The sequence below is a fragment of the Uloborus diversus genome, chromosome 7, assembly GCF_026930045.1.
Source record: "Uloborus diversus isolate 005 chromosome 7, Udiv.v.3.1, whole genome shotgun sequence".
NCBI classification, from domain to species: Eukaryota; Metazoa; Arthropoda; class Arachnida; order Araneae; family Uloboridae; genus Uloborus; species Uloborus diversus.
In genome coordinates, this window is record NC_072737.1 from 139957620 (window position 1) to 139972594 (window position 14975).

At 32.4% G+C, this 14975-nt stretch overlaps 1 protein-coding gene across 1 annotated transcript in view; it reads left to right on the forward strand.

The window, feature by feature from the left end:
- LOC129226910 (probable C-mannosyltransferase DPY19L1) overlaps positions 1-14975 on the forward strand; it is a 126347-nt gene that overhangs the window by 69527 nt on the left and 41845 nt on the right. The window contains exons 11-13 of the mRNA XM_054861540.1: positions 5682-5768; positions 8970-9050; positions 12791-12892. Coding sequence (XP_054717515.1) covers positions 5682-5768; positions 8970-9050; positions 12791-12892 — 270 coding nt within the window. The remainder of the gene's footprint in view (positions 1-5681; positions 5769-8969; positions 9051-12790; positions 12893-14975) is intronic.

The window sequence follows — 14975 nt, forward strand, 5'->3', positions numbered from 1 at the left end:
ATAGAGTATCAATGGAGGGTTCAATAGTTTGCATTGATAAAGTTCCGATAAGTTGGAGAACCTTTAAACACAAATGTGTCTCATTATCAACAATGGAAGCTGAATATATCTCATTGGGAGAAACGACTAAATAAATAGTCTGGTTGAAAAGAATAATTGATGAGATCAACAGCTTAGAAAAGCTTAGAAATTGAAGGTTTTCAACTCGAAGAAACTGTAATTTTTTGTAATAACATTGCAACTATTGATTTTTCGAAATCCCCAATTGAAAACTCGAGAACTAAACACATAGATGTCAGATATCATTTTCTGAGAAATTTAATTGAACAAAAATTGTTTTCTATTGAATATGTTAGGACCAATGTAAACATAGTTGACATTTTCACGAAGCCATTATCTAAATATAGTCTAAACTCTTTATGTAGAATTATTTTTAATTGGGGGTGGAATGTAAAAGTTAATTTTTTTAACTGAAAGCTCATGTGTATGTTTATATTGTATATAGTATTTAAATTGTTTCATGTATGTAATTAATAAAAGGTCTCCAAGAGGGGTGAACATGTTGGGCTTAAAAGCCTTTATTCAGTATCTTGAAGCGCTTTTAATTTAATTACAAATGTTAAAGTATTTTTTTGAAAATTACCTCCGATATGTTTTTGCCACTCCGCGTCCTGTGTCCCAGCGGCGGATAACTGAAATTGATTCGGGCATGATCGTGCAACGTCGGAATCATCCTATGACGTAACACCTGATGGTTGAGATGTATTTGGCTACTTTGAGCCGAAAGAACGAATAGAAAGATTGTTAAATCACTCAATCAGAAATAGTTGAGATGTCTATCTCCAATGCAAAGTAGGGTGTGTCATGGGATGACGTATCGCGGTCATGGAACGTATAAATAGATTGTTAGAAATATTTTCAGTGCTTGCTTGATTACTTGTGTTACTCCCTATTGGCATCTTGCCACTTTTGTTGACCAATCAGGGATTGGTCTTTAACAGTTTGAACCGTGCTTGGTTGTCGTTGATGGAAGTTGCGGCATGCTCGAGCCGTTGTTGAAGCAACGTTTTTGAATTCAAGCAGGGCTTGAAATAAGTTTTACTCAGTGTTAATTGTTATTTAAAATGTTTTAAATTACTCCTTTTGGTGGAGTGAAATGTCACCATTGCTGAAGGTGTTTGCGGTAGATTACCAAAAGATGTAGTTCATTGCAATTAGGCCTAATTCTTAAACTTGGCCTATACCTGGATCGACTTACCGGTGCTCTTATGGTTGAATGGAACTGTCTTCAGTTTGAGATCATCGATGTCCTACAGAGTGACCTTCCTGATTGGATTTCCTGGATGTGTCTACTAAATTTCCAGAAGTTTCCGGTGATATTCCAGTGTGTGCACAAGTTGGTGTTCCGGTATATGAGAAAGTTCTTCTCGAACCAAGCAAGGCCGGTGAATGATGGAACAGTTTGATGAATCTACAATTCTGTTACGCTTTGCTCAAAATTCTTCAGCAATGTAAACATGCGCATTTAGCGCAGGAAGGTGACATTTTACAATTTTTCTAAAATATTTTGCGTTTTTCTAAATATGTTTGTTTAACAATTTAACTCTGAAATTTCTGTGATAATTGGGGGTTTACAATCTAAATTAATTTTGGTATTTAACAAAACATTTTTCCTGTTGTATACTGTGATATTTTTGAATAAATGTTATTTATTTAAATTATTTTGAGTATGTTTTATTTCTTACTGGCAGACTGCACGGCTTTTTGATGTTGGGGTTCTGTAAACCTTTTATTTAGTTCTATGAACTTAAGGTAAAGACACATTCCCCAACAATTTCTTATGAAAATATTATTTTTTGCAAAGTTAAAGTTAGAAATCAAGTATGTCCATCCTCCAAGTGCGATGGTGCACTTCCTCCCAAAGCTACAGTACCCTCTGCCAAATAAAATAATACCTCAATCCCTCCCCCCCCCTTCCATTTCAAGTAGCAGTATTATTTCATGCAAATCTAAAATGCATTAAATCAGAACTGTCCACCCTATAAGAACAGTAGCTCACCTCCCAAAACGAAATTATATACTAAAAGATCCCCCCCCCTCTGACGGCACACATTTGATTAAATGGTCAAAAAAATTACACTGAACTGTTTTTTGCTTTCAAATGATTTCTTTTAAGCTTGTAACAAAAAGTCTTCAGTATCAAGATCTTTTTTGGAATATTGATCCTCAGTAAAATCGTTATTGTTGCAGCTATGTCTAACATAGTTTGTGCATATAATTGAGCACTTCAGTCTACTTTCAGACTTTTCAAACATTCACTATATCCAATGAACCCCTCAGAGGAAGCACAAGATTTGAGGCACAGAAAGTCTTCTAGAGCAGAAGGCTTGGCTGTTGTAATAGGACGCAGATTATATTTCTGTGGTGCTTTCTATGTACCCATCAAAAATGACACTAGCTTTCCCATACTTACAAGTGACCTATACACTGCATTGCTGGCATATTTCCTTGAAGCTTGCAGATCATTACCAAAGAATATGATCGAGCTGGTATCTTCCATCTATTACATATGAGGCAATGTTCGTCCCCCCTCCTCCCCCCCCCTAAACCCTACGCGCTTAGTGCTGGGACTTTTTACCTCTTCTTGCTGGAAGGGTTAAAAGTAATTTGCAACAGGTTTCACCTTTTTTTTTTTCGTTTTGGATATTTGGGTTTGGCCATTTTTTGGCCTAATTTTACTGTACTATAAGATTACAAATAATATTAAGAAATGTGATCAAATTAAAGCATGTTCTTACCTCTTTAAGTTTGAAAGGTAAAAAATTAATAGATTTTAGAGCGCCAGCATTAATTATTTTATCTTAACTACTTATTTTCTGGTCCAAAATATTTTTAAATTTTACTTTTTTTTTTTGCTCAAAATAGCTCTGTTCTTTTCTAATACCAGCATTTTTCTATCTGTCGCATATTTCTCTAAGAAATTTGCTAGTTTCTAAATGCATCATTTCTTTTACATTTTCTAACGTTATATTCTCCTCTACATTCTTAAGTTCTCTTTCAGATGAATCAAAATTTGAATAAGGAATTGCTAGCTTAATAATTTCCTCGAAAATCATATCTTCAAAAGTTGAAACTGATTTTTCTGCATCAATATATTCATTTGCTGTGGAAGATTTTGAAAAACAATGTATTTGTCAATGTTATTCTGAATCTCTCATTTCTACATTACTTAGCATTCTCTGTTTTTCTCCTTCAACTAAATATCCCCATATCTCCAGCTATTGTCAAGTTTCTGGTGTAAATTCATCTCATGAACCCATTTAGCTAAAAGCATTGTAAAAGTTGTGTTAAATTTAGACCCTGGTGTAAAAAATGCAGTTGCATGTTAACAAGTAAATAGACCCACTTTCCTGTTCAACTGCTGATAGTGTTTATCGGTACAGTAGACCAGACCGTAACCAGAAAATGATTTGGGGGAGGGTTCAAAAACTTTCATGCGGAGCTTTGCGCTATTTGCTAATGTTCAAGTCGTAAGGTTAGCTATTGTGAAAGCCTTTTATGCAATGAATATACATATAAAAGACATTTGAGTTTTGGAACAACATTTTTTGGTAATTTTTAAATATCAACAAACATTTAAATGTCAAACCAAACTTTTCGGGGAGGGGGAGGAATTGAACCCTAAGAATCCCCCTGCCCCCTTGTAAAAGGCCCTGGTAGAACAGAACACAAGTTTATTGCAAACGAACTCTCTACAGAGCATTTTTGCCTGGAAACCTTTTGGAGTACTCTACTTTTGAATAATTGGGACTGCTTATTACACTATAGATACTGAAGACAATAGCAGCAGAATTCATATTTAAATAATGGTCAGCTTAGTGTAAAAATCAGTCAAATTTTGCAAAAGTATTTTTTTGGAACACGGAATTGGTCTGCATAACAAGTTGGTGCCTCAACAGACAGATTACTTTAAAGTTCCTACATGGAAGATTTGGTTAGATACAATTATGGTGGTATTACGGGATCGGTGCTTTAAAGGGTGGGCACTAAATCAGGGTTGGACTGTACTAAAATTCTTAGTTTTAAAGTGTAAAATGTTGCCTTTCTTAGTGTTATTGATTCTTAAATTTTGGTTGCTATGCTGCATTCAGAGCAAAGTGATATCTGAAATAAGCAAAGAGGGTTGCTGATTGCAGCAAATATTTGCCACTTTCAGGAATTGGGTTGGGGATTCTGCTCATGAGCATTATACTTCTCTGTTGAAGAACTTTTATATTGTGATTGATTGCTCCATAATCCCTCCTGCATTAGTGTAAAAGAGCATAAGTTAGATTAAGTGCAATTGTCCTTGCTCGAGTGGTGGTATGAATACATGAATTTACTGATTGTTGAAAGGATGAGCTGGCCAGCTCTCCTGCTATGATGATCTGCTGAAGGTGGATTCTGTGTGCATGATGCATTTCCAGTTCTCAGCAAGTTTCCTTTTGACAGGGGTGCGCACTGCCCACCTAGGGGGAGGGGGGTCAGGGCACAGACTGCGCCATTTAAATTTTTAGGGGAGTGTTTTAAGGCATATTTTCCTCTTTTTTTTGGGGAGGGGGGGGGGGGTTTCGTTGTTTTAGGAAGGGTGCGCCCTTATTCTTAGGGGTGGTGGGCACCCCTGCTTTTGATGACATTTTACAACGTAGAAACATCTAGACCAAGTAGAATTTTTGCCACACCTATGAACTCTTTTGAACTTTGCTTCTGTTGTGATTCTGGACATCTTACTGGCTTATTTTTCTGCTGTTCTACTCAAGTAGCATATTCAACAAAATTTTTATGCTTAAATTTATTTAGCTAATGTTTGTAAAATGTTGGTTTGTTAAATCTTTATTGATTATTCTTAAAATATGATCCTCTAATTGTTACTCCTAGACACATTTACGAGGTCTATCAAATTGAATTAAAATTCATTTACTCTCAAAAAAAAAAAAATCCTTTATTGTAAGATAAATATTTACCTTTGTGCTGAAAAGTAAATTAAGAAATAACAACTTCAAAAAGCACAAATTGTAGATTACTGCAGACACGTGTTTTGGTGTTACAAGGAATACCTTTTTCAATGCCAAAAAAATGAGCTTATGGATGAGAAGCATTTCTTTGGCATCAGGGCCGGAATTGGAAGTGTGGAGGCCCCGGGGCAACGAAGGAGTGGAGGCCCCTAATCAGGATTCGAAAAGATCATCATATTTTCGAAAATATCTGATACTTTGATATATATCTGAATATTTTGATATATATGTACATATCCGATATTTTCGATCAGCACTTTAATAGTAAATGCATCCTGAAGTTACACCTATTTATTTTTTTTATTTAGGATATTTTGTAAAAACTTTACTGTGGGGCCCCTTTGTTGTGGAGGCCCCGGGGCAGTAGCCCCGCCTGCCCTCACCTAAATCCGGCCCTGTTTGGCATTAAAAGAGGCGTTCCTTGTAACGCCAAAACACATGTCTGCAGTAATCTACAATTTGTGCTTTTTGACGTAGTTATTTCTTACTTTACTTTATTTCAGTGTGTTTTCAATCTTCTTAAAATCCTTTTCTTTTCCTTTCAGTCTCAACTCATCTTAAATTCATTTTCAAAATAATTTTCTTTCACTTTTTAATAATGTATTATATTTATGTTTACATTTTCAGATTAGCCTTGCAGTTTCAATTGTTTTCCTTTTTGGAAATAAGATGCTGATTTCTTCCTTATACACTTCAACATTGATTGTGTGTCTTGTAAGTATCTGAATTTATCTGTAGTTAAATCACTGAAGTTCAGCAAAAATGAAAGTCAATATTTTTAGTGATCTTTTACTTAATTTTAATTTTTCTTTATTCTTTCATTTTTCAGTTTCTGGTCTTCATAGAAAAAATATTTTCAAGCATAAAGCTTCCTTTAATGAAAATGGTAATTTCATTTTGTTGTTTCACAGTACAATGCATATACATATTTATTAGTTAATTTAAGCTTGAACTTTTACTCAAAATATACCTTTGAAAACTAGTTTAACTATGTAAGCTACTATATTAAAACCTGACTGTATGTCACTCAATCAAGGCAAGACTTGATCCAGTTACTTAAAGATTCATAATTTTCCAGAAAACCTCATTAGTCCATGACTTTAGTTGAGGTATTAATTAAAATGTAAATTCTCAATGATGTTTCATGCACTCCGACATCGGAGTGCTGCTGGCATTTTGCCAAAAATTCTTTCCTGTGATTCAAGCCAAAGTGGATTGAGCAGATACTGAAAAAAGTTGGCTATCTGGAAGACTGTTTAGGGCAAAAGTATTAAGTCCAATAGAACTAACTCTAGTTGTCTGAATCAATCAGAGCTGTTCCTTATTCGGATGATCGAAAGTTTGGATTATTGCACATTTTCTGAGGAAATGGTGTATTTTAATTAATTTCTATTTGTATTCTGAAAATGGGAGGCTAAAAAACTATTTTTATAAAGCTTTTAATTAAAATGGAAAAGCAAACTTTGAATCTTGGTCTTTCAGTGTGTTTTCAATATCACGCTTAGATTCTTCTAGCACATTAACCTCAGATACGCTAACTTTTGAAAACAAGCGCTTTGGGAGAAGGGGGCATAAAATTTCAACTGCTAATTCCATTCACTGTTGTGCAAACTCAACTTCACTTTGATTTTTTTAGCAATTTCTTCAAAAATAATTCTTAACTAATTTTCACACTTAATTCTTTTTACAGTATTTTTGCCAAATATAAAAGGATTGATCGAATTTTTTTTCAAATCTCACTTTCTCTAGTTGGAATCATTTATAGATTGTGTTCATCTTGGATCTGTGTTTGGCGTCATAACACCACTAGAAATCGTACTCTTTCATAACAGTACATATATTAATTACCAAATAAGCAAACTAGTTTATTTTTTATTTACAAAACAAAAATTATTGGTTGGTTCCCTTTTCTTGTTTTTTTTTCCCTGAAGTTCTGAAAGTGAATTTTCATATAATCAGTGATCCAGATAGTCAGAGTTCAGGTAATTGGAGTTCTGCTGCAAAGCTTGCCTATACTGACTGTTGAACGAAAGTGGAATAAGTAAGACGCGTTTTTTGATGTGATGATTTTTTTCATCTTTTCTTTTGAAGGAATGTTGTTTACATCTCAAAAACATCAATTTAAATTCTTTCACTAACTTAAGCTGTCTTATTTAAGCTCTAACTTATTTAAGCTTTAAGTTATGGAACAAAGGTGTACACCAACCCGCCTTAGGCAGCAATAATCTTAAAGTTTGGGTTTTTTGTACTTTCTGAAAATGAATAAGAAATTTAACGACTTAGAAAATACTGCCTTGGAAAAACTTGTTAGTAAATGGAATGCTTTCAAGAATATTGGCTTAGAGCTGGTCAAAGGTACAAAAAAGAAGTTTTTTTTCTTTCGCTTCTGAATATGGATCTGGCAATTGTCATTCAGGGGCAATAATGAATAAATCAGGGAAATCATTAACATTCTTTCATTTACGTGGGGTGTCTTTTTCACTGGATTGGAAACAGCAGCCTCTAAATTTTGCAGATTTTCAATAGCTCATGCAGAAGATTTTGGCTGATTTAGGAGTTATGGCACGTATGATGATTTTTTTTTGCTAGAATAAAGTTTATTCAGTAATTTCCATGAGCAAGTTAATAAGAATTTTCATTCTTGTATTATGTTAAAAGAACAGTCATGCTTTGTAGCTACTATATATTCATCTCGATTAGTTTGATTAGGATTGGCTTTTGGCAGAACTCTGATCTGACAAAACAGTAATGTAAGATAAGCACAACATCCTCCAATTAAACAGGTGCATATCTGCTCATGTGAGGTTCATCTTTTTTTTTTTCATATTTTGTTGCAATTGCCATTGCAGACGCAGCATTTTTCAGTTTAGTAGGAAATAGAATCATGAAAGAATGTATTCATGAAGATTATTGCTGGGGCTTTGTGCTCTCCAAAAATCCCAAAAATGTTTTTAAATTAATATTGCATTTGCAATTTGAACAAATATTATCTGATTGACCTGTATATATTCTAAGTTTTTACATTCGTTTCATAAACTTTAATTTGAAAAAAAAAAAAAAAAAAAAACCTGAAAAGTATGTCCCACTTTAGTGATATTATATTGGTATATTTTGATGTATTCTTTTTACATTTGATTCAGTGGAGTTCAACTACATTTTATAAAAATTTGAAAATTTCTAATGAAACTGGTTTCATTAAAAACTTAGTTGCATAAGAAGCAACCAAAACAACTATGATCGTTTGACCAAGCAGCTAAAATTTAAAAGTGAGAGGAAATCCCCCCCCCCATCCCCCTCTTTCCCACCCCCATCATGGAGCGAATACTATGCTCAGGATTAGTTTCATATTGTCAATACTTAGATCTAGTAGTGACTTCCTCTCATCCCAAAAAACTGAACCCCAGAATCTTTCCCTGTGTTTGAGATACGTTTAAAATAATTAAGGGCCATCAATTTCATACACCCCTTTACTTTTTAACCTCTTGATGGCCTGTACATTTAGGTTTAAGTCAAGCAAAAGCCTTTATAATTTTTATTTGTCTTTTGTACTTTAGCCCACTTGAAATTTCGTTACAACACAATTGTAATTGTTTCTGAAAATTGTATGAATTTCATGTTTTCATAAAATGTTATTATTTATTTATTTATTTTTTTGCATTTGTGGTGGGGGGAGGGAAGGAGGGGGGAGTGACACCACAAATTACTGCCCCGGGTGTCACCCATGCTATTTACACCACCGTAAATACACATTATGATTTTCATCAGACAAATTAGTTCAAGTAAAGTCATATTTTGAAATTGTTACTTGGTCATATTTTGAGTCTTTGTGAAATATTTTCTCTATTTCTCCCTGTTTCAATAAAAATTAATTTTAAAAAATTAAGCTAAAAATTTTTTTTTTAATTATTATTTCAGGTTTTTCAAGCTGTTTCACTGCTGATTGGCTGTATTCTGGTTAAATTATTCTTATCAACTGTTTTACAAGTGGAAGATGATGTAAAGTAATTTATATAATTGCATGTGTATTGTTTGATAAAGCAACCCTGTAATGTTGTTTAAGTTTTACTCAAGTAATTCAGCTACATTTTTTACTCATATGTTAGGCTCATCATTTAGGCAATCAGGGGACGTCAATTGACCCTCATTGATTTCAGTAGCATAATGTTTCTCTTCTCACGTGAAATACGTCAAAATGTCATAACCATCCTACGCAAAAATTATAAACACGTGATTAGAACTATAGACTGAGAAAGAAAAAATACTAAGTATTATTTCTAATATTTTAGATGCTTGATTTCTTTTTAAGGTAATTTTTTGAGCTATTGATATTTTATTAGATAAGTTGAACTGAAACTCATTAGAAAAATTTATTGATGATTATTAAAAAAATTCATTACTTAAGCATTTTTAGTGTATTTATTTTGATTTTGGATGATGAAATTAATGAAGTACATATTAATTATACAATTGAATTGATTCATGAATAAAAATTAAAGAACACTAGTTAAAGAATTGCCTAATGACAATTTTTGTCAAATTTACAAATTTAACCCTCAATTTCTCTAAAATAAATGAAGATATTTAGTGAACTTTTCCAGTTTTACAAAAACACTTACCTTTGACGGACACTCCCGCATGGCAGACACCTCTAATAGGGAAGTATTCGATTTTCTAATTTTATTTTTATATGATAGAGTAACATACATGAACATCATCTGCGAAAAAATTTTTACGATACGACTAATACTTTTTTTTAAATAATTTTTTAAAGTTCACGTGCGAGTGACGTCATTTGCTTGTAAGTCCGTTGACTGACGTCACTGCCGCGCTGCGAGGCGGCTGGGTTGGCTGGGACAAAGAAGTGCTTGGCGATCTTTGGGGGAAGGCGCGGGAAAACAAGAGCCTTCTAACAGCAGCGCCCATAAAAGGCTAGTGAAAATCCTTTGCTGTCTGTAGGGTTTAATGCCTTCTGCGATTGTTTTTAATTTGATTTTCTTTGTCATGGCTAGTAGAATCAATTACAAGTATTGCTTCGTTCCTGGATGCGTATCTACATCTAAAAAAACTCCTCACAAGCGATTTGTTATTGTTCTGTTTCAGCAGGATCTTCGAAAGAAGTGTTTTCAAGTGTGTTTATTAATTAAAATTTGAAAATGAAAATTTGCACTTTATTTTAATTAAAACATATGTCAAGTGAGAAATACAGTTTGAAATATATGTTCACAACTGTTCATAAAAAAATGTTTAATAAGCATATGAGATATTTTTAAAAAAATGCAAGTAAACAAAGGAATTTAAACCCTGCACAATAAACTTAAATAGAAAGTAATAGATGCATTACTATTTCCATTTTACTAACAATGCAAAAACTATTAATACTTCCTTTTAACATTCAAACTATCTTCAAATTTTAACTATTACAAATTAATAATTTAAAAATACATTTTCAGTTTATCACCAGAAGCGTTTCTATATATACAAGACCTTTCTCACCTGCAAAAAGGTACTTATTTTATGAAATGAACACCATTTTCAAATTTATTATTTTTATCAAAAGAGCAAAAAAAATATTTTTTTCCTTTTTTTGCCAAGTTGCACAAAAACTCAAGGATAATTAACATGTATTAATGGATTTAAAACAATTTTCCACAAAAAAAAAGCAGATCAACTTTTATTGCCAACAAAGCGAAAAATTTTCATGCAAAAACTGCTCTAAAACTTAGTACTGGAATCACTTGCAGTAGGGTTGTTACAAAATGCGCGCCTCATTAAAAGCCGCCAAGTAAGAACTGGAATAGCGCTCTTACATTGTAATTTATATATTCAGATAAAAAAACCATCGACACACAAATGGAAATGATCAATCTTGATAAGGGAAACTAATGCGAATAATATGAACTGCAAACATAGACGGATATGTACGTACAATTTTAAAGAATAACAATGGTGAAACTTTGTTGTTTCACTCCCCGTACTTCTAGGACATTAAATCTCTCGTCCTTTCGAAAAAAGTCAAACACCATGAATGACTTTACTTGAGGAAGGTTATTGGATTGACCTTTCGTGAATCCTAGCTCCATGATGGAAAAAATGCTGGTTAAAGGCTTTAAAAAGGCTGAAAAAGACAGTGCTATTCACCTCCTGGTAGGCGCAACACGGCATGGAAATGGAGCTCTGATCGGAACAGGGAAATGACGTCAGCTGCTGACGTTTTAGGCCACACCTCTTTTTTGCGCATCGCTCTTTAAAAAATTCATAAAAAATCAATCGTTGGTTTTAAAAATCCGGCCATGGTGAATTTTTGTGTTTTGTAAGCCTGTCAACATTGTGCAATAGTTAAAATCGGAATATTTGATAGGTTGATACTTCCCTATTAGGGACATTTTTGTAAGTCCCAGTCTCAATATAGGTTGTTCCATATAATTCACTCTGAATAGCAGACACTCTGAATGGAACAAATAATTTTTCATTTTGAATGCTTTGACAAAATTTTCCATGAAAAACTATTGGTTTTTCTAAGCACATGCAGCAAAAGGCTTTTTTTTTTCTTTTTGAGGATAGGAAATTTTGAGAGGGATGCATGCCACAATTTCAATACTTTCCTACTGAGAAATGGGCTTTCGATGGCAAAAAGGAGGGAAAATCTTAAATGAGTCTTTCAGTTATTTAAATTAGTTTGTACCTGATGTGCATTACCTTAATTGTATGCAAGAAGAAAGGCAAAGTGATGAGTTACACTTAAAAATAAAATAAGTAATATGCAAAATAATAAATAATGTGCACTTATGATTAGAGCACAATAGGTATGGTACGCTTTTTATTATTATTGTAGTTCTTGTTAAGTTCATTACCATAAGCTTAAAAAGTAAAGTTGTTTAAGTAATCCTTCCTAATAGCGAACACCTCCCAATAACGGACAAAACTTCCGGTCCCGTGATTATCCGCTATTCAGATTTACTACTGTATATTGTCTTCCAAAAAGAGGCCAAACTGCACACCTGGTGAGAAGTTGAAAATTTTGGATGCAAAATAACACTTTCATCGAGAATTGCTCATCTACTTTAAAAGAGTTTCAGTTTTTAGTCTCATAAGAGAATCTATGCATTCCCAAAAGTGGATCTTTTATGAAATTTGTGGGTTGAAAAAAAGTCTTCTACAAAAATGTCTTTCACAAATTTTGCTATACTTCCGTGCTAAAGTACAAAATTCATATCTGCCGTTGAGTTCAGAAGGAGAAAATTCCGTTTAAAGTTGTGTGCCTCCATGTATTTGATCCAGATGCAATTTAAAAAAAAAAAATAATATTTTCCATTGACAAATTACCTTAAAATGTTGTATTTAGGTGAAATATGACAAAGAACCACCTGGTGACCATAACTCAATTTTGATAAAAAAATGCAGATACGATTTTTGTGCTTATTACGGCAGTACAGGTGTAGTATAGGTGTTGAAATTGCTTTACCTCTTCTAATTACTAAAAATGATACAACATCTGGCTTATGATTTCATTTTTGGGTCTGTGTTTGATGCTTGTCTGAAGTTTCAATAGTTTAAGAACTGCATTCCTGCAGCATTTAAAATGTTAGTTTTGAGTAGCATATTTTCATTATATTGCATTACCATGTTCTCTACATTACAAAATTGTTTTACTTTGATTATTTATGATTTCAGTTTAAAAGATTTAAAATGCAATTTATGTTCAGATTCAATAAACTGAAAATATTGATTTTTTAAAGGCCCATATTTGGAATTTGTTAAAGTCGAAGTTCACATCGTATAGAGATTTCCACACCATGCTGTATGTGTGTGCAGTGGAGTTTGATTTTTTACCGGTGGAGGTAGGTTTCAATGGTGCAGATTAGATATTTTGTTAAAAAGCTGTAATTTGTTTAACCATATTTTCGTTTCATATTTTTCTTTTTTAATCTGAAAAGCAAATGTTTAAGACACATAGCTTTCCGGCAACAATAGTGGTACACCGGGAAAATTAAAAAAAAAAAGGAATAGGGGTCATTCCACGTCAAATCAACCACAAAAATGGGATTTTAACACCCACCGTCTCGGAATTTGATAAAACTTGGTATTCTTCATCCCTTTATAGTTATAAGCAACCCCTATTTTTTTTTCTTTCAATATCAATTCGTTTTGATTTTATAGCCTTTTGAAATTCGGCGATTTTGCATTTTTTATCATTTTTGAGACACTCAAACTGAGAAGATGTTGTTTATTAAAAAAATTGTTTTTCGGTAAGTAATGCTATAATCTTTCTGAAAATTTTTGCATAAAATGTAAAGACTTTGAACATGTTGATAAAAAATATCTTAATAGTTTTAGTTTACATAAGAAATTTTTAAAAAATTAGAAAAGGGGAAATTTTAAATTTTTTTTGTCAAAAAAAGTTGCTGACATAATTCTGAATTTCAACAAGAGGGTCAGCTTTAAAAATCATAATTTTTTAAAAAAATGATCATGAATATGTATTCTAACTTATCCAATAAAAAACATTAGGGGACTTTGAGGGATTCTGCCCCCCCCCCCATTTTGAAAAAAAAAGCAGGAAACATCATACATACAATCTCTTCCATATTCTTAAAAACAGAATTGTCAGCAATTACGACAAAAATTCAAATATACAGTGTGTTGAACATTGGACTCAAATGTAAAAAAAAAATCTAAGCTTCTTTTTCAATTGAAATAACTTAAAATATGGGGTAGTTCCACCCCAAATCTACTGTAAAAATGGGATTTTAACATGTACCACCTCAGATTTTGATGAAACTTGGTATACTTCCTTATTTTGTCGTAAAAAGCAACCCCTTAGTTTTTTTTTCTTTCAATCTCGATGTATTTTGATATTATAGACTTATCAAATTTTTTGATTTTGCATTTTTTGTCATTTTTAAGACATTCAAACTGAACTGTTGTTTAATGGGAAAAAATTGTTTCTTAGCAACTAATAAACTTACCTTTTTGGAAATTTTCATAAAAAATGCTAAGATTTTGAATATTTTTACTAAAAATATTATAATAATCTTGGTTTATACTAAGAATTTTTAAAAAATTGGAAAAAGAAAAATTTTGATTTTTTTTTTTTTTTTGGTGAAAAAAGCCATTGTCAAATTTTTAACATCAGAGTCAGTTTTAAAAATCATGTTTAACAATGAAAAATGATCATGAGTATGAGTCCTAACTTCCCCTATGAAAAAAGTTATGGGTCTTTTAGGGATTCTGCCCCCCACCCCTCTTCAGAAAAAACGAAAGCATCAGAGAAAAGCTTTTCTATGTCTTTGAAAACAGAGTTCCCAACAATTATTTAAAAAATATATATATATATATATATATATATATATATATATATATATATATATATATATATATATATATATATATATATATATATATATATATAGTGTGTTTAATATTGAAGTCAGACATATAAATTTAATATTTAAGCTTTTTTTTAAATTTGAAATAGTTAAAAATTGTTTAAAATATAGACATTCTGAAAATAAGATATCATGAAATTTAAAAGTTACAGACAATAATATCTGCATACAGATTACTGCATTTTAGATAAGACAACGGAAAACAAAAATTAACTCTTAACACCAATTTATAATCATGCAGTTTCTAGCACTTTCAGGATCCCCCCCCCCCTCCCACCTAAACCCTTATGTTTGAGAAAAATTGCTATAGTGGAACTGTATTTTGTAGTAAGTTACCGCCCTAATTCTCCTGTCTTGCTAATTCTGTATTAGCTACCAGTTTGTTTGGCTCTCTTGGCTCCCTTAAGAGATTTTTCGCCTCCAGCTCATGTGATTCCTATTCCGGGCTGATGAGTGCTAAAAAGTACAAAACTGCAGTCCTCGGATGGAATAACTGAGCTGGCGGTATTTTAAGTATAGTGGAACTGTTTTTCAT